Here is an 18,616-nt window from a genome sequence, read left to right as displayed (position 1 = left end):
TCTCATGTTGCTCTTGAGAGTTTGCAGGCAACGTAATTACGCAAAGGGCTCGCAACATCGTGGTAGTCATCGGCTAAAGTAATTACTATAGCAGTAGCACATATCTATATCGCAGTGGTGGCCACGTTTGTTTGGTTAAAACATATTTTATTCAGTAAAACTATGGGGCGACGTATACGCACAACAGAGTCACTTGGTGCCACACGACAATCTCTGCTTATATATTGAATGCAGCCTTGTATTTACATTCGAACTGAAATTTCTTGGCATGGGTACAGAATCATGAATACCATTACTTTTACAAAAAATGTCAAATACAAATACATGAGTTGGCCAATTATGTGAACAAAGTATGAGAGGAAGGGAAGATGATGAGACACTAAATAATGATAACAATGTAAGCGAAACTGAGGAACAGATTTCTTTTTTTAAACAAAGTGCGGTGGAGGGAACAGAAAGATGATAACTAGCAGAAACTTACTAGTTGCCAATTCAGTCTTCTTCCTTTTTCTAGTACATTTAACCAACGTCAGACATGAGACCGTTCAATATCCGTGAGTACTCCGTTTTCATTTTCACGAAGAAAGAAAAGAACATTACTTTTTGTGACGCCACCCGTCTGTAGTTGATTTATAACAGAAACTGTCAGAACCCTGTGTCGTTGACTGACGTTTAAAACTAATTTTGCTTGAATGCACTCGCTCCGCTGTTATTAGGCGCAGACTTAACATTCTATATCTCACCTACTATACCATTCTGAGGAAAGAAAAATGTAATGTTCCCGACAGTATCCTTCAGTGCGTGCAGTAATTGATAACCAGACTGTGTCAAATTAGACTGGAACGGTCAGTCACTTATATTTGGTCATAAGCGAAAAGTGCAAGCAGCCTTTTTTTATTTTTTATTTTATTTTATTTTTTTTTAATAAAATGCTAATCACAGTGACTCAATTCAGGTAAAACCGTTGAAGTTTGCTCGACTACTTCCTCCAGTTGACAGTTCAACTTCTCGCACTCATGAATGCTCTCACCGTATAAATTCTATGAAATTGTCAGTGTCTGTATTTTAAGCAAAACTGTTAAGTTTGCACGATTACTTCTTTCGCTTGACAGTTCAACTTCTCGCAGGCATTCGGCTGTGAACAGCGTAGGAAATTTTACGCAAGTCTCATTGCCTCCATATCGAAGCAAAACCGTAAAAAATGCCCAACTGCCTCCTTCGCTTGACAGTTCAACTTCACGCACTCATTTTCCGTTATCCCAAGACTGTGCTCTTGCACTAATCTTAACTCAGTAGCGGTCGGTCGATTGGCTGCAATAGTAACTACATGTACCTCATTCAGTGCAGCTTATCACAACAGTCGGACGCAGCTACCTAATAAATTCGTCAACTGAATGGAACGATTTGAAGGACGCACGCCCGCGTGCATTTAAACACTGTGTTCGTAAAGGGCAGAATATACCTGCGCAGTTTCAGTGGCACAGACGACGCACTGCGATGGGGATTATGATGAGTACTTGGCCTGTTTTCCTTTCACGCAACGTGTAGCGGGCTGGGAAAATCTGCAGTGCGTCGTCTGTCCTGCTGAAGTTACATAGGTGTGCGCCAGGCATAAAGGTATCAAACCTGCTCCACTTAACCAAAATGCAGCAAAACAAAACAAAACAAAACAAACCTCTTTTTTCTGTGCCATAAACACTAGGACTACTCTCTTTCCCTACGATCTCTTCCTTGATCCTCTCTTCCATTTTCGATAGGAAAAAAAACTACAACATACAACACACACAAAACATTGAAACAAATTCCACACAAGCCCCAGCAATACCCGTGTTTACATTTGATGTCCTGGGGAAATTGCATAGATTTACCAGATTATCTATTCCAGCAGGGCAAAAGAAAGACAGAAAATTGTCCATAACAGCGCCATTTTCCCTTTACTTTTCTCTTTCCTTCGATCGATAGAATTCTCGTTTCAACGAGGGCACAGAAGAGGCAATGAAAAGACGGCGGAGAAAATTTGAAACCTGCAGCTTCAAATACTCTTGTCGCCCTTTCGACACGCAATTCATTGGAAGACGTCGAAAGACGGTGCTCATGTGAAGAATGTTCCCTGCTTTAATAATTCTTTTTTCAATCTTACAATTTTGGTTTCATCTTTTCTCTATTTTTTCGTGTTTTTTTTTATCATTTATATATCTATTTTTACCAGTCATCATTAACATTGTCTGTGCTCAACACTGCGGGAGTCTGACCTTCTGGAGCAATGTTCTAGAGCGCGTGATTTAAGTCAAGATGATGTTGGTTAGGGGCTCCGCTCACATATGTAACTTCAGCAGGACCGACAGCACTGCAGATTATCCCAGCCCGCTACACGTTGCATGAAAGGAAAACAGGCCAAGTACTCGTCATAATCCATATCGCGGCATAAATAATAGGCAGTGCGTCGTCTGTGCCGCTGAAACTACGCAGGTACCTAGGTATATTCTGCCCATTAGCGGGATGTATGCCAGCGGTTGTAAGGTGACTTCGTTTCCACCATATACGCTACGTATTTAGCTCGGCTGTTTACTCTCATGATCGACGGTCCTGATGTGACGGATTTTGCTGTATTTCAGTCTATGTACACGCTGCGCTTCTGAAAAAATGGACTCGGTCGTGCGTGCGTGCGTTTATGTGTGTGTGTGTGTTTACGTGCGTGCGTCCGTGCGTAGGTATCTGATTCCGTGCGTGCGTGTTTGCGTGTGTGCGATTCTGTAAGTCTGCAAGTCAGAACCCTGAGGGGAAAGTACAGTTCTACCGACTCCGTTCAGCACAGTGTTCCTTTGAGCACAGTTTGTCCCTAGAAAAGACGGGAATGTCAGGAAAATAAGCCTCGGAAGCGACAACTGATATCATCAAACAGCTCAAGCTTTCTACTGCTTTGGTCTTTTTTCGATCTCAGCGTCGCTGGGCTGCACTCGCAGAGATCCATTTGCATTCTTCTTCTTCTTCTTCGTTCATGGGCTTAGACTCCCACGTTCATTCATGTTTTTAGCACAAGTGGATTTTTACGTGTATGACCGTTTTTACCCCGCCATTCAGGCAGCCATACGCCGATTTCGGGGGAGGCATGCTGGGCATTTTCGTGTTTCTATAACCCACCGAACTCTGACATGGATTACAGGATCTTTTCCGTGCGCACTTGGTCTTGTGCTTGCGTGTACACACGAAGGGGGTTAAGTCACTAGCAGGTCTGCACATAAGTTGACCTGGGAGATCGGAAAAATCTCCACTCTTAACCCACCAGGCGGCAGCGACCGGGATTCGAACTCACAACCTCCAGATTAGGAGGCCGACGTCTTACCACCACGCCACTGCGCCCGTCATCCATTTGCATTAAAAAGACATCAACAATCTTTAATCTACCCAAAGCTATGCCGTGAGTAGCATTGTCGGGTCCGCTGAAGAAAAAATAGCAACATCTTGTATAGTCACCCTGCACTATTCTTTTCCATGTCTTTGATAAAAATAAATTATATACTAGTTTAAATACCTTAGATTACTTTGATCTGAGATGCACATTACTCTTTTCCATGTCTTTGATAGAAATAAATTATATACTAGTTCAAATACCTTAGATTACTTTGATCTGAGATGCACATTACTTTGATATCGCATTACGTCCGTATTCTTGTAGAAGGAAAAGACGCTATCTTTAGTAGGCTATCCATACAGCCTTTTGAAGAACAAAATGGTTTGACTGAATCGCTGAGATCTAATGTTTGTTTCCTGACTGTAAAATAATATGCAAATGAAGACTCACCACAGAACTAACATTAAATAAGGCAAGCATTAGACACGCACTGTCACAACAACAGGAACAACACGCACGCACGCACACACACACACACACACACACACACACACACACACACACACACACACACACACACACACACACACACACACATATCGCATATCAAAGGGAAATTCTCGGAATTCACCTTGTTGTAGTCTTGAACAACAGAAAAGGCCCTCACATTTCTAATCGCTTCAGACACAGCTCAAATCCTGTTTCAACGACTTCTTCTTCTTCTTCTTTTATTTGACAAAAACACAAGGAGAATCCTCAAAAATCTAAATTTAAATTCTTGAAAATCAAAGCGAAATTCACCCATCAGCCGCTGGGGAACAGCAGAAAAAACCCGCCCATTTTGAGTAACTTGGGATGCATTCCCTTGTGCGTTGGTATCATGGATACAGCAAAGTCTTATGTCTGTAGTGTGTCTTAGGGGGGGGGGGGGGGGGATTGTTTTTCTCATTGTACAGATAGATTGTCAGTGTAAATGGACGGCAGAGGGTTGACTTCCTAATTGGTCATTTCCCATTTCGCCGTTTCCCAGTTCGCCGCGTGCATTAACCCAGAACTTACCGACAGCACGGCGACGACTTCAATGGGACGGCAAAAACAGGAAACGGCGAAACGGAGGCTATAGGGTCACCGATAAAGAAGACTAAGAGGTATGGGCCACAACTCATTCCGAGCGAGGGATACCTTTTTACCATTCACATCCGGGACCCTTGGGGAGATCAATGAAGGAGAGTGTAGGGAGGAATGCGCAACAGACCGGAAGCTATCAGCTTGGGGGGATTCAGTTTGATGGTGTTAAATGTCTTCTCGCCCTGCCCCCTTCTGTGTACCTCCCCTCCTGTTTTCTGAGATTAACCCCCCCCCCCCCTCCCCCAACAACAACAAAATAAGAGAGAGAAAGGGTGAGGGAGAGAGAGAGAGAGTGTGTGGGGGAGAGAGAGAGAGAGAGAGAGAGAGAGAGAGAGAGAGAGAGAGGGAGGAGGATTGCGAGAGATTAAGGGAGAGAGAGAGAGAGAGAGAGAGAGAGAGAGAGAGAGAGAGAGAGAGAGAGAGAGAGAGAGAGAGAGAGAGAGAGAGAGAGAGAGAGAGAGAGAGATTGCAAAGTAGCACAGTTTTCACACACAAAATCGCGTTTCAGTGAAGGGGAAGCTGCAAAAGAATCCGATGCAACAGACCAGAAGACACCGGCCGCAGAATTTAATTTGAATGTGTCAAATGTCCCTCTCGACAACAACAAAATCACCGGAGGGAAAATCCCGAAAGCAGCATATCAGCTGAAAATAGGATGAGATTAAGAAGAAAGGGAGAAGAAAGAAAGCAGAAAGAAAGCAGAAAGAAAGACACAATGAGAAAGAGGACATGAAAAGTCGAAGAAACGCGGAGATGAAAAAAAAAATACAAAACCCCAGAAAGGGACAAAGCACAGCTCAAATCAGAAATCAAGGGATTGAAAGTTTCAATCTGCGGATGTCAGCTCTCTTTTGACCACAAAGAATTAATCGAAATCAAGGAGAGATGAAAAAAAAAATGAAAAAAAAGAGGACGTGATGGCAGAATTAACCTGACGAAAAAGGAGACAGAAAAGATAAGACGAAGAAAAGAAGAAAAGAATACTCAAAACAGAGCAGCTAGGAGGAAAAAGAAAGAAGATAGACAAAAGAGAAACAGTAGAACGAGGAAGAAGGAAAGAATGACGGGAGAGGGAGAGGGGGGGGGGGGGGGGAGGGCGAGGGGAGGGGCAATGACGACAATACAGGAGTAGAATACCAAGGATGGGTTGGAAAAACTTGAAGGAGAAGAATAAGAAGAAGATGGAGCCTAAGTAAAGAGAAGATAACTGTTGAGGTGAAGGAAGGAGAGATTGAGAAGAGGAAAACAAACTGCGAGGAAAATAAAAAGATGAGATAACCGTAGCGGAGGAGGAAGTGGGTGAGGGGAATAATGAAACACAGAAGACAGAAGAGGAGATAAAAGTTGAAAGAGAGAAGGAAGTGCCAGGAGCAAAATAAATACGGCAAAGAAGAGGGCAATGGAGGAGAAGGAAGCAAAAAACAAATACAAAACAAAACAAAACACACACACACACACACACACACACACAGACACACACAGACACACACGCACACACACACACACACACACACACACACACACACACACACACACACACACACACACACACACAAAATTTATGTCAGCTGAAACGTGTGTACAACTGAAGATTTCCAGCTGCAACGTTCATGTTTCACTCGGTCAGAACCCGATTCAAGTCCAGTATCAAATTACATGCACGTCGAAAGATAACCCTTTTTCTATGCTGACAGCGCTCTTGACTAGATCAACGGAGAACTATATGTGATTCGATAAAGACAAACTAAAGGAAGCTTTATTATCACTAAACCAACGGGAGGGCCTAATCTTCATAACATTCCAAAGCGAATGAGAACAAAATGGCCATCGATTTAGGAGCGCTAAATGCTTTCATAAAAAACAAGAGGCGAAGCCTTCAAGGCTCACGTAAGAAATCGACAAACAGTAACACAAACTCAATCACTCCGTCACACATACACACACACACAGTAAGCATAGATGACACGGTGCAAGAGTGCGAGACACTAGATCTAGATCTGTCTGTCTGTAGCCTACTTACGGGGACACGACTGCCAGATGGCCAGATCGACACTGCGCTTTCGACAGCGCTTCCTCGCGCAGACACTGGAAACACGCTGTGCAGATTAACCTGTAGGAAATCTCCTTTGGTATCTTCTTTATCTATTTTTCTGGAGCTACGAAACCGAACAATGTGAAATCGTCTTCTCCGAATCGGCGAACTGCAGCTCGGTGATAACTGTATCTATACCACAATCCTTCACGCGATCTGACCTAACCTTGACCCCTGACCTGGTCTACATACCACACACGACACAAACCAGTCACCTGTTTTTACCCCCCCAAAACCCCCCACCACCCGTTTTCTTTGGATACACACTTTAACTACATACGTACCCCCCGCGGGTAAGGGGGAAGAATTTACCCGATGCTCCCCAGCATGTCGTAAGAGGCGACTAACGGATTCTGTTTCTCTTTTTACCCTTGTTAAGTGTTTCTTGTATAGAATATAGTCATTTTTTGTAAAGATTTTAGTCAAGCAGTATGTAAGAAATGTTAAGTCCTTTTTACTGGAAACTTGCATTCTCCCAGTAAGGTAATACATTGTACTACGTTGCAAGCCCCTGGAGCAAATTTTTGATTAGTGCTTTTGTGAACAAGAAACAATTGACAAGTGGCTCTATCCCATCTCCCCCCTTTCCCCGTCGCAATATAACCTTCGTGGTTGAAAACGACGTTAAACACCAAATAAAGAAAGAAAGAACTACATACGTGCCGACGAAATGTTGACCATTGCTTCAATATTTTGAAGCTGTTGCTTGGATAATAACCAGGAAAAATTAGTATTTCGGAGTTTAGTCAAATGTTAAAGTTTCTATCACACACATACACACACACATACACACGCACAGACAGACAAAGTTTAGCATCGCATAGGCTACACTTACGTGAGCAAAAAAAACTAGCAATACAGAAAAAATGGGGAAGGGTAGAAAGAGAAAAGAAGAGCTTAAAACCTAAGAATCGATTTGTTTTAATATGCCAGGAGAAATAGGAGAAATTGCGCTGGCAATATTAGATGAAATGTCGTCTCGTTTTTAGTATTTAGAAAAGATGTCCATATTCTGTAAATGAAAACAGCTGTCACATTCCAGCAAACCCTGCCATGAACATTGATTAAATATTCAACGTGTACTTGGGAGAAAACGAGCCTGTGTTGTGTATCAAAACACATTTTTCGAGTTGGAAAACACTGTCATGCACTGGACAAATTTCAGCTTTGTGCGTGAGTTTTTGGTCGGTCTAAATATACAGCTCTTGTATTTAAACACAATTTCGACCCTAAGAAAATACAACGTTCTTGTCATAACATATTTATGCACCTCCTGACATAATGATTTCTGCAGTTTTCGCACATGAATTTCAAAAACTCTGTGACTCTATTCAGATGTGGGAACACACTGCAGGCGTTGTTGATCCTCGACTGAATTCGAGTTTTCCTGTGAACAGGCAAACTTCTTCTTCTTCTTCTTCTTCTTCTTCTTCTTCTTCTTCTTCTTCTTCTTCTTCGTTCATGGGCTTAGACTCCCACGTTCACTCATGTTTTTAGCACGAGCGGATTTTTACGTGTATGACCGTTTTTACCCCGCCATTCAGGCAGCATACGCCGATTTCGGGGGAGGCATGCTGGATATTTTCGTGTTTCTATAACCCACCGAACCCTGACATGGATTACAGGATCTTGTCCGTGCGCACTTGGTCTTGTGCTTACGTGTACACACGAAGGGGGTTAAGTCACTAGCAGGTCTGCACATCAGTTGACCTGGGAGATCGGAAAAATCTCCACTCTTAACCCACCAGGCGGCAGCGACCGGGATTCGAACTCACGACCTCCCGATTAGAAGGCCGACGTCTTACCACCACGCCACTGCGCCCGTCAACAGGCAAACGATTTGTCAAAGCAATTCTCCTCTCGTAAACCATATTGTAAACAACTTTGGGTGCGTCCAGGCCATTGTATGGCGCAAGAGCGTCCTTTCACACATACCAGCAAGCAACGACTTTGTTACTTTCCGCGCAGAGCGGAACAGTTTCGCTGAATTAGTTTTGAACACTGAAATAAGACAAAACATTATTGATGTCGCAAACTTGGGTTTTAAATGCGAAATTAATTCCGAAATAAACGCCTTTCCACAGGAAGCAGCCAAGCTGTAAATTTGGTTTTATAGCCTATGCATCCAAATGGAAGGATGCTGCATACTACACCAAGATTGGTACAAGTGTGAACATGTATACGAGGTATCTCCTGTAGTTTGCAAAATGGTTTCATCGGGAAAGAACGCGGGATCTTTCATAGCCTGATGTAGCCATCGGTTAGTACGTATACGTCACCAAAGCAGACACATGTCCACGTACGTAGGGAAACAATTGCAAGAACGAGCGCTGAAGAAATGTGTTCACAAAAATTATCATAATTGTCTGCGACATCGATCTAGTGTCGCAAAATCGAGTCAGTGTCAGTTCCACACCTGTCTACAATATGGGTCGAGAGTAGGACAATCGTGTTATGTCAGACAGACAGAAAGAGACAGAGGGAGAGAGACAGAGACAGAGACAGAGACAGACAGACAGAGATAGACAAACAGATATAGATAGGGAAAGGGAATGAGAGAGAGAGAGAGAGAGAGAGAGAGAGAGAGAGAGAGACAGACAGACAGACAGACAGACAGACAGATATAGACAAACAGGGATAGAGAGAGACAGAAAGACAGACAGACAGATAGAGACACAGAGAGAGAAGCGAGATCTAGGCACGAGGCTGAGTGCAGAGTGGTTCCGGTGTCATCAAAACTTTTCTGCAGTCAGTGGTCTCTCGCGCACGTGGTAACCGTGTCAACACAACAATCTGGTGCTGTTCAGTGGTCTCAAGGGGCGGCGATTACTGGCCATTGCTGACGAAACGAGTTTCTCTCAAACACTGTGGGGAAATTTAAGCATCGTCGTCCGTGCTCGGTCAAGGCAGTGTTAATGGCATCTCCGTCTTGCCTGCTGGTGTCTTCAACCTAATTCTTACCAGAATAACTGCATTGTCTTGCCGCTACCAGCTCGTGTCTTCGGTCGATTTCTTTTATGTATCGTATTGCCGCGACTCGGAAAGTCGACATACAGGCCCTTCAGCCTTTTTTCTCCCCAGACGGTGCGACTAACTACATCGTTGTCGGTAGCAACAGGCGGCTTCTGCAATTCCTGGCAAAACCGTCTAGTGGCAGCGGCGGTACGCTCCTGAGTGAAATTAGTATTGTGCTGTCCTCCGCTGAGGGGCTGTGTGGCTTGGACAGAGAGTTGGTTGTTGGTGTTAAACGTCCCTTCAACCTCTTTGGCTATAATTATGGGACCGTAAGAGAGGGGGAGAGAGAGAGAGACACACACACACATACACATAGAGAGAGACAGAGAGAGAGAGGGGAAAAAAAGAGAAGATGAAAGAGAGATAGCAAGGGGGTGAGAGAGAGAATGAGCGAGAGAGAGGGGGGGGGGAGAGAGATGAAGGGACTGAGCAAAAGATAGAGAGAGGCATATAAAGACAGAAAGAGACCGTGGGTGGAAACGGAAAAAGACAGGGGAATGCGAGTGGAGGTGGTGGGCGTAAGAAGGACACAAGCCTACTCTTTCAACAAGACCGTAATGACCGTCAAAACACATTCTTGTACCTGATGGTACCACTACCATCTTCTACCCGTCTGCGGCAACAGTCTATTGTGCACGAGCTAACCGTGTCAACACAACGGTCCGGTCACTGACAGTGCTGGTTAGTGGTCTCAAGGGGCGGCCATTGCCAGCCGTTGCTGGCTAAACGAGTTGCACTCTTGACACCCTCTCAAGAAATTAAGCATCGTCGTCCGTGCTTGGTCAGACAGTGATAATGTCATCGCCGTACTTGCCGGGACCAGCTAGCCTCTTCGACCGCTTTCTTCCCAGAGACATCAATTTGCGCCCAGTATATATGTTACAGGCAAGTTGGGAAACCAGGCATTTCCGGAAATGACTACCGAAAAGTAGTCATTTACGGAAATGACTGATTCACTCGGTCATTTCAGGAAATGCCTAAAGTTTAGCTGGATATTTTAGTCATTTCCAGTAATGACTGAAATTAGCTGTTAGGCATTTCCAGAAATGCCTGACACACAAACTCTTGATCAATCGAAACGCACGCACGCACGTGTACAATAAGAATGAAAAGGGTTATAAATATGTACCAGATTTTAATGTTATTATCTGTCAGATTAAAAGGTAGATAAAAGAATAATAACAAAATGAAATACTAAAATACACACATTTTCATGTAGATTTGAGTGTTAATTACTCTTCTGTTCATTTGTTTTTGCATGCCAGGCTTTAGTGGCATAATGCTTTACGTTCAGAGCATTTGCACTGTGCACTTTAGGAATGGAAATGGTTATAAATATGTGCAAGAATTTAAAATGTAGATAAAATGTAGAGCAATGAATAAAACACACACACACCAACACACACACACACACACACACACACACATACACCAACACACACACACACACACACACACACACACACACACACACACATACACACATAGTTTGAGTACCAGGCATTCTTCTGTTCATTTGTTTTTGCATGTCAGGCTTTGGTGGCAACGACTGTTGCAGAGTACTTTACGTTTGAAGCATTTACACCTATTTGTTTGACACTTTTTCCCCCCAGAGCAGTTGCATTTGGTAAAGCCCTGTCCTCCACTCAAGGAATTTTGAACAACTGCCTCGCGGACACTGACCTGTTTGTCACATTTTACATCTTGCTCTGTCAAGAGTTTCTGTGCGCAGAGTTCAAATTCATTTCTAGTGAAAGATCCTTTCAGTACCCCGCTTCTTGTTGCAATTTTATACAGGTCGTTTTCAGTCTTGTGCAGAATAATTCCCAGAATGTTTCTGGGATCTCCTCGACCCCTGTCGACCAGGGGAACGGGCACTGCCACGTTGTCTCCAGGTTGTCCCGGGCATAGCTCTATTCTGCTACGCTTTATCATTCGCTCTGCCTGCCCCTTCTGGCATTCTCGGCTGGCCTCCCGTTGACGATTGATACTTAGTTGCCGTTTGTTGAGCAAGCGAAGTTCATTATTTTCAGTATGCAGGACTCCTTCGCCACCATTTGATAGTTCCTGTAGAATGGCAGTGGCAGTGGCATCAGTCATTGACGGTTCACCTTGGACTGTTTCGACGACTCCTTCCCCACCATTTGATAGTTCATGTAGAATGGCAGTGGCAGTGGCATCAGTCATTGACGGTTCACATTGGACTGTTTCGACGACTCCTTCACCACCATTTGATAGTTCTTCCTGTAGAATGGCAGTGACATTAGTCATTGTCAGTTCATCTTGGACTATTTCGAATGCTCTGTCGATGACTGCTGCATCACCATTTGAAAGTTCCTGTAGAGTGGCACCAGCACTGGTTGATTCTTCATGGACCTGCACAGAGACACTTGTTATATTGATGTCCAAATCTGAACCTGCTGACTCCGGATTGCTTGCGTTATCAGCATTACTTGACCAGCCTACTCTTTCTCGAAGGTCCTCTTCTGTTTGCATTTCATCAATCAGGGCCTCTGGCAGCCACGTGGAAGACAGCCCAACTCTGGGCTCGACGCCAAACATGGCTCTGTACGGGGATCTTTTCAATCCTGAATGGTAGGCTCGGTTTTTCATGAACTGCACGAACTTTAGACCCAATGACCAACGCGTTGTTTGGTGATCCGACATCCAAGCAGTCAGCATGTCCTTGATGTCACCGTTGGCCCTCTCTACAGAGCCTTGTGACTGAGGATGACGAGGTTTTCCATGAACGAGTTTTAATTCTGGCCACAGATCTCGTAGTTCTCTGATGACAACTGCAGTGAACTCGCTTCCATTGTCCGATTGAAGGATCACTGGAGCCCCGAAAAGAGTAAAAATGTCCACGAGCTGAAGGGCTACTTGGCACGCCCTTTTTGATGTCAGCGGTCGCAAGACTACAAATTTGGTGAGGTGATCTTGATAGACCATAATCCATTTGTAGCCGCCATCCTCCATCGACTGGTAGTCCACAAGGTCCACTTGGCTTCTGGAATTGAATTCCTCTGTGAGAATAGGTCGCACGACGACACCTTTGGTTTTCTGTCGCTTTTGTTTCTCCTGGCACACGAGGCAATAAGACTTAAACAGTTCTACACTGTCTCTTTGGATATTGGCAAATTTCTTTTCCAGTTCCTTCAGCATCCTATCGCGCCCTCCGTGACCGGTGGCGATGTGTGCAGTCTTGATGGTGTCGTAGGTATCTTCAAGGGTGACAAAGAAGATCGGGGCTTCATCAGGTGAGGATCTTTTTCGGATCAGCTTGTCATTTGGACCGCACTGCAGCACCTCATACCTTTAGAATAAAAACGCACTATCAATAAACAAAACAGAGAGAGAGTGAGAGAGAGAGAGGGAGATAGACAGAGAGAGAGAGAGAGAGAGAGAGAGAGAGAGAAAGAGAGAGAGAGGAAGAAAGAGGGAGAGAGAGAGAGGGAGAGAGAGAGAGTGAGAGAGAGAGAGAGAGAGGGAGAGAGAGAGAGAGAGAGAGAGTCAACGAGAGAGAGGGAGAGAGAGAGAGAGGAAGAAAGAGGGAGAGAGAGAGGGAGAGAGAGAGAGAGAGGGAGAGAGAGAGAGAGAAAGGGCAGAGAGAAAGAGAGAGGGAGAGAAAGAGAGAGAAAGAGAGAGAGAGACAGAGAGGGAGAGAGAGACAGAGAGAGAGAGAGAGAGAGAGAGAGAGAGAGAGAGAGAGAGAAAGAGAGAGAGGGAGAGAGAGAGAGGAAGAAAGAGGAAAATGTCTGTGACCAAATGTTTATGTCTCATGCCAATATCTTGCCGCATAAGAGAGAGAGAGAGAGAGAGAGAGAGAGAGAGAGAGAGAGAAAGAGAGAGAGGGAGAGAGAGAGAGGAAGAAAGAGGAAAATGTCTGTGACCAAATGTTTATGTCTCATGCCAATATCTTGCCGCATAAGAGAGAGAGAGAGAGAGAGAGAGAGAGAGAGAGAGAGAGAGAGAGAGAGAGAAAGAGAGAGAGAGTAGGAGTATGAAGACACAAGTTAAAAAAAAAGAGGGAGAGAGAGAGAGAGAGAGAGAGAGAGAGAGAGAGAGAGAGAGAGAGAGAGAGAGAGAGAGAGAGAGAGATACTAACCTCTTCATCAGTTTGTACTGGCGTGATGTTTTGGTTGTCGATGACACCTGTGCTGTCTTGAGGTCGTTGATCATGGTAAAGTAGCAATCCTTTGGTAACAAATAGTTCTTATTTTTGGCATATCTTTCAAAAAGACATTTTCGAAAACGATCCTCTACGTCCATAGTGGATGTCTGTTCAAACTGTGTGCAGCAACTAAGTTCAGAAACTAACTCGCCAAGTTTGGAGAACAGTATTCACGAGCCCAAGTAAATTAAATACATAACCGCCCATAAAAAGTAAAAAAAAAAAACACACACACACGATTATTTAAACACAAATCTTATTCAGTTTAGTTTGGAGAACAATATTCACGTGGTTGACAGTTTTGGTCACGATCGCTGGCTTGGCGTGAACACAAATGTCCTAACATTTCTCATTTCACAACCTTTATGACTATGATTCACGTGCCTAGGCATATTCGGTAATGTTGACTAAGTAATTTCAGTCATTTCTGTAAATGACTAAAATATCAAGCTCAACTTTAGGCATTTTCGGAAATGACCGAGTGAATCAGTCATTTCCGTAAATGACTACTCTCGTTAGTCATTTCCGGAAATGCCTGGTTTCCCAACTTGCCTGTAACATATACAAAGCTGGGTGAAGTGGAGAAAAAAAGAACTGGAAAGGATAATGAAATCGGTTAGGACGCGGCTGCTAACATTTTCATTATCAACAATGCTGGCAGCTAGCTCAAGTGTCTTTTGTCAGTCTAGATTGATGCTGTGTTGATGGATTAAGATGGACCGAATGAAGCAATGAATTAATGCGTTCAGCGCTAAAAAGTTGAATGAGAGCGATTTTTGATTGATGCTTGGTTCACCAATGAGTACCATTTTGACTGATTGATAGCATCTTCGGTGGATTGTATCATCAAAGTTTGAGGGTTAATGTCTCTGTTATTTGTGATAGAAACACGAAAATACCCAGCATGCTTCCTCCGAAAACGGCGTACGGCTGCCTAAATGGCGGGGTAAAAAACGGTAATACACGTAAAATTCCACGAGTGTACGTGGGAGTTTCAGCCCACGAACGCAGAAGAAGAAGAAGAAAAGAAGACAAGACGGATGCAGTGAATCCAATGAGGGTAAACGCCTCAAGCAAGTGTTTTCGCCCACATCCGAAATATTTCCAACGTAACCGTCAGAACAAGGAACTTAGTCGATAAATATCGACAGGGGGCCGACTAATGGTTTAAATGTGAAATGTGTGTATAAAAATGGGTGTGAGTCTGAAATGAAGTTAGGTAGTAGTTAACATTTGTTTTAAATAATTATTGGTATTTTGACAATGTGGGTAGCATGGAAATGTAAGCATTTGAATGTAAGTCTTAGGTACCATTGTACCCAGGAAGAGAGACCAGAGATAGGATTAGGTTGCGATAGCTTGTGTGGTCTTTGAGTTTTGTTTTTGGAAAGATATTGTTAAAGAAAAAGAAGACAATTACAGTAATGCAATATTTATTGTGAAAACCAACGATTGTACAAAGAACATGTGAAGCAACATTATGTCTATGATGGTGTGATGAAAATTAGTTATGATTTATACTATTATTATTTATACTTGAGACTGACAGTGTTGTGACGAGCGTTGGCTAATGGTAACGAGTACATATGTGTGTAGTTGTGGTGTGTGTGTGTGTTTGCGCGTTGGTTTGGATTATGGGTGTAATTTGTAAAACAGATGTGACAGTAATAATGGAGTTCACATCAGTGACTGAGGTTAGTTTGAAATGAAACACACGCACGTTTTGGAAAAAAACAATATGACATTTTGAACCATGAGATCTTTATTAAATAATAAACTGAACATCAGCAAAACATCAAAGCAATTATTAATAAGGTTTGAAAAGCGAACGACGAAGAAGAAGAAGAATAAGGTTTGAAAAGCTTGACTTACTATGTTAAATAGTGGATTGAAGGCTGAAAACGTCATTTACAAATTACATCTGAGATGGGGAGGGCGGGTGGGGGAAGTGCTGAAAGTGTGGATGAGAATTTAAAAAAAAAATGCTGAGTGACAACAGGGAGGTTAAAGGCTGCCCTTTTTGTAGCGTTCATTAATTAATTCCTATTGTTTACATGTGCCAATAATGTTATAAAACTGTACCTAAGGGGATATAATAACGATTGGCTGTAGCTTTCGAACACAGAACAAATTATTTCAGTATTGCAAAGTGGTTTTGATAGTGTCGAATGTAAACAGAACAGTCTCAAAGTGAAAGTGGATGTTTTCCGGAAATTGCGAAGTTAACAAGAATACAGAAAAGCGCGCTTTCCTGCTTAGCACAATACGCTACTGCGCTAATTTGGCGTGTCAATATCACTACGTTTTGGACGTGGAAGGTGAGCGATTTCCTTCACGCGGGGATTGACGACGCTTTTGTTTAGTTTAGTTTAGTTTATTTGTTGCTTAACGTCCAGCCGACTACGCAGAGCCATATCAGGACGAGGAAGGGGGGGATGAAGGGGGCCACTTGTCAAGCGATTCCTGTTTACAAATGCACTAACCCATTACTTGTGTCCCAGCAGGCTTTAGTAAAACTAAATTAATACCTACTGGAAGATTACCAGTTTCCAGTATGTTAAAATAGGCTTAACCTATCTACTGCTGGACTTACATCAGAACACTAACAGATTAAACTATACATGAATCGCGAGACAAGCGGCAAGAGAAGAGATTTTTGGAAAAAATACAGGTGAATGAGCAAGAAGGCAGAAAAAAGAAAAGAATTCATGAAGAAAAAGAGAGCATGACAGGAAAGAGGAACCAAAAATCTACCTAACAGCAAACTAGAAAGCTCCTGCGGTTCCAAAAACAGGAGGGGCCTTTAATTTCATAACCGCAGTGTCCCACTGCGGGAATTGACGACGCTGTACTGTCTGTGTTGACGGTCTAAAAATAGCCCAACCTCTGCTTTGAGACACATGTTTACCGCCCTCCGCTAATTCAAGAAATCCCCCCCCCCCCCCTCCTGCTAGGTACACGTACACTCAGTGATGACCAATTTTGCCTTCACCCCTCCCATTGGGTGACGGATTTCACAACTTTCTACTGATGAACAATGTTGCCTTCACACTTCCCATAGGGTGACGGATGTCACAACTTCCTGTGTACACAAACTGATGACGTATTTCACAACAAAATGGCGCTTCCCATGGTCAACCTCGAAACTATCCGTATGAATGGGGGCCTCCTGGCCCCCATGATAATGTTTGTGTAACCTCTTGTTCACTCAGTGCGCGAATCGAACCATGCTTTTAACTGCTTTGTATTGCGGGATTTCTGCATACAGCTTTATGTTTATGCGGGTTTTTTTTTGGATTTTTAAAAATATTAAACGTATGCTTTTGAGAAGAGAAAAGTACGATTAAACATAAAAGATCATTCGAGAATACAAGAATATACACCCTATAGTTTGTTACTTAGTTTAAAAGCGACACTTTTGCACAATCGATTCCCTTCAAACTATTTGGGAATAAAAGCCATTCTTCCAAAGACGAAAATGACAGCATCACTCTCAAATATTCAACTGCCTCCAGAACAATTTGGGGAAAAAAATTGATCAACTTGGTACTTATTTGAGAAATGATATCTATGTTTACGACCTAGTTTGAAAACAAAACACTCAAACAATAGTTCTCTAAAAGCAATACAAACGACAGCCATTCCTTCACAGAAGACAAAACACAGGAAATGTGACAAGGCCCTACCGTTCTCAGGTTCCAAACTGCCTCCATCTTGTTTGCGTCGTTAACACAATCACTAGCATTTTATGACATCGTTGCTTCAGTTAAAAATCCGGAGTAGACAACACATATAAGGGCAAAGATCCATCATAAAGAGCTACAGTCAGATTATATTCAAGCCTAGCAGCATCGCATCTATCATTCATGAAAATGTCTGTTGTCTGCCCATAACGTCTATTTCTGTCTCTCTGGGACATAATCATTTTTGCATAACAGGCAATATCTACGGGGCAGCGAAATGCCAAGTGTCATTTAAGCCGAGTAGAACTTAACTTTCCAGCGTGATAAATATTTTGCAGGTGCTCTCTTGCAAAACGTTTAGAAACTTTTCTATCTTTTTGTTATTGGCTTCTCCTTCTTCTCTTGCAAACAATCATTTCGCCTGCTATTATTTCTTTTCGACACTCACTCCTCTTTTTCCTCTGTGTGTGTGTGTGTGTGTGTGTGTGTGTGTGTGTGTGTGTGTGTGTGTGCGTGCGTGCGTGCGTGCGTGCGTGCGTGCGTGTGTGCGTGCGTAACAGAGACAGACAGACGGACAGACAGACAAAGGCAAACACACCCACAGACCCAGAGATAGAGGTTAAATGAGCTTGTTACGAAGCAAACTGCTAACACAAGTAAGACATGTCGAGCATATCGATCACGACCATCGCATCTGGATTTCATCAATGAACGGGGAGGTCACACATCCAAAGCTCCTTCTCCTTCTCCCACCTGATCTTATATGTGACGATTTGCCCAGACACTGAGCAATTATTTGCAGGGTGCGGTCCACAGACACAACGTGGACTTTCCTGTCAACAAGCGGTCCGGAATCAGCATCCTCCTATACCTCTTACACAGCTACATCCCCCATTATCCTCTCTTCCCCTTGGCCCTCTGTCTCTGTTTTGTTTGTCGCTCTCTCTGTCTCCCTCTGATCTCTCTCTCCAAACTCACACCCTCCCCCTCTACCCTCCCCCTCTACCCCCCCCCCCCCTCTCACTCTCTCTATCTCCACTTCACTAAACACTCGACATCGAGACTCCAATTGCTGATGTCTAGAACTCTCCACAGAAGTGTAGATGTCAATATCTCCTCAGAGGCATTGTACGTGTCGTCAATAGCTGTTCGCATAAGATGTTTGCTCAGCACTC

General features: G+C 43.4%; 1 protein-coding gene and 1 long non-coding RNA gene across 2 annotated transcripts in view; one reads left to right on the top strand and one right to left on the bottom strand.

Annotated features, from left to right (window-relative positions):
• LOC138958551 (uncharacterized) overlaps positions 1-16,463 on the top strand; it is a 147,813-nt gene extending 131,350 nt beyond the window's left edge. The window contains exon 2 of the long non-coding RNA XR_011453432.1: positions 16,122-16,463. This is a non-coding gene — a long non-coding RNA (uncharacterized lncRNA). The remainder of the gene's footprint in view (positions 1-16,121) is intronic.
• Positions 10,465-14,324, bottom strand: LOC138958543 (KRAB-A domain-containing protein 2-like). The gene is made up of 2 exons (XM_070329744.1): positions 13,693-14,324; positions 10,465-12,900 (listed from the first exon to the last, which is right to left on the bottom strand). Exons 1-2 carry the CDS (start codon positions 13,854-13,856, stop codon positions 11,100-11,102), a joined length of 1,965 nt encoding a protein of 654 aa, XP_070185845.1. The 5' UTR covers positions 13,857-14,324; the 3' UTR covers positions 10,465-11,099.
• Positions 16,464-18,616: the final 2,153 nt, after the last annotated feature.

Source organism: Littorina saxatilis, linkage group LG2 (genome assembly GCF_037325665.1).
Source record: "Littorina saxatilis isolate snail1 linkage group LG2, US_GU_Lsax_2.0, whole genome shotgun sequence".
Lineage (NCBI taxonomy): Eukaryota > Metazoa > Mollusca > Gastropoda > Littorinimorpha > Littorinidae > Littorina > Littorina saxatilis.
Note: the sequence above shows the minus strand (reverse complement) of the source record. Positions and strands in the feature narration are given on the sequence as shown.

Excerpts from the sequence above, each read along its gene's own strand:
- LOC138958543 (XM_070329744.1), bottom strand. The coding sequence starts at position 13,856 with ATGGACGTAGAGGATCGTTTTCGAAAATGTCTTTTTGAAAGATATGCC. Across the intron at positions 12,901-13,692 it reads CAGTACAAACTGATGAAGAG|GTATGAGGTGCTGCAGTGCG; the intron begins GTTAGTATCTCT and ends TTTATTCTAAAG.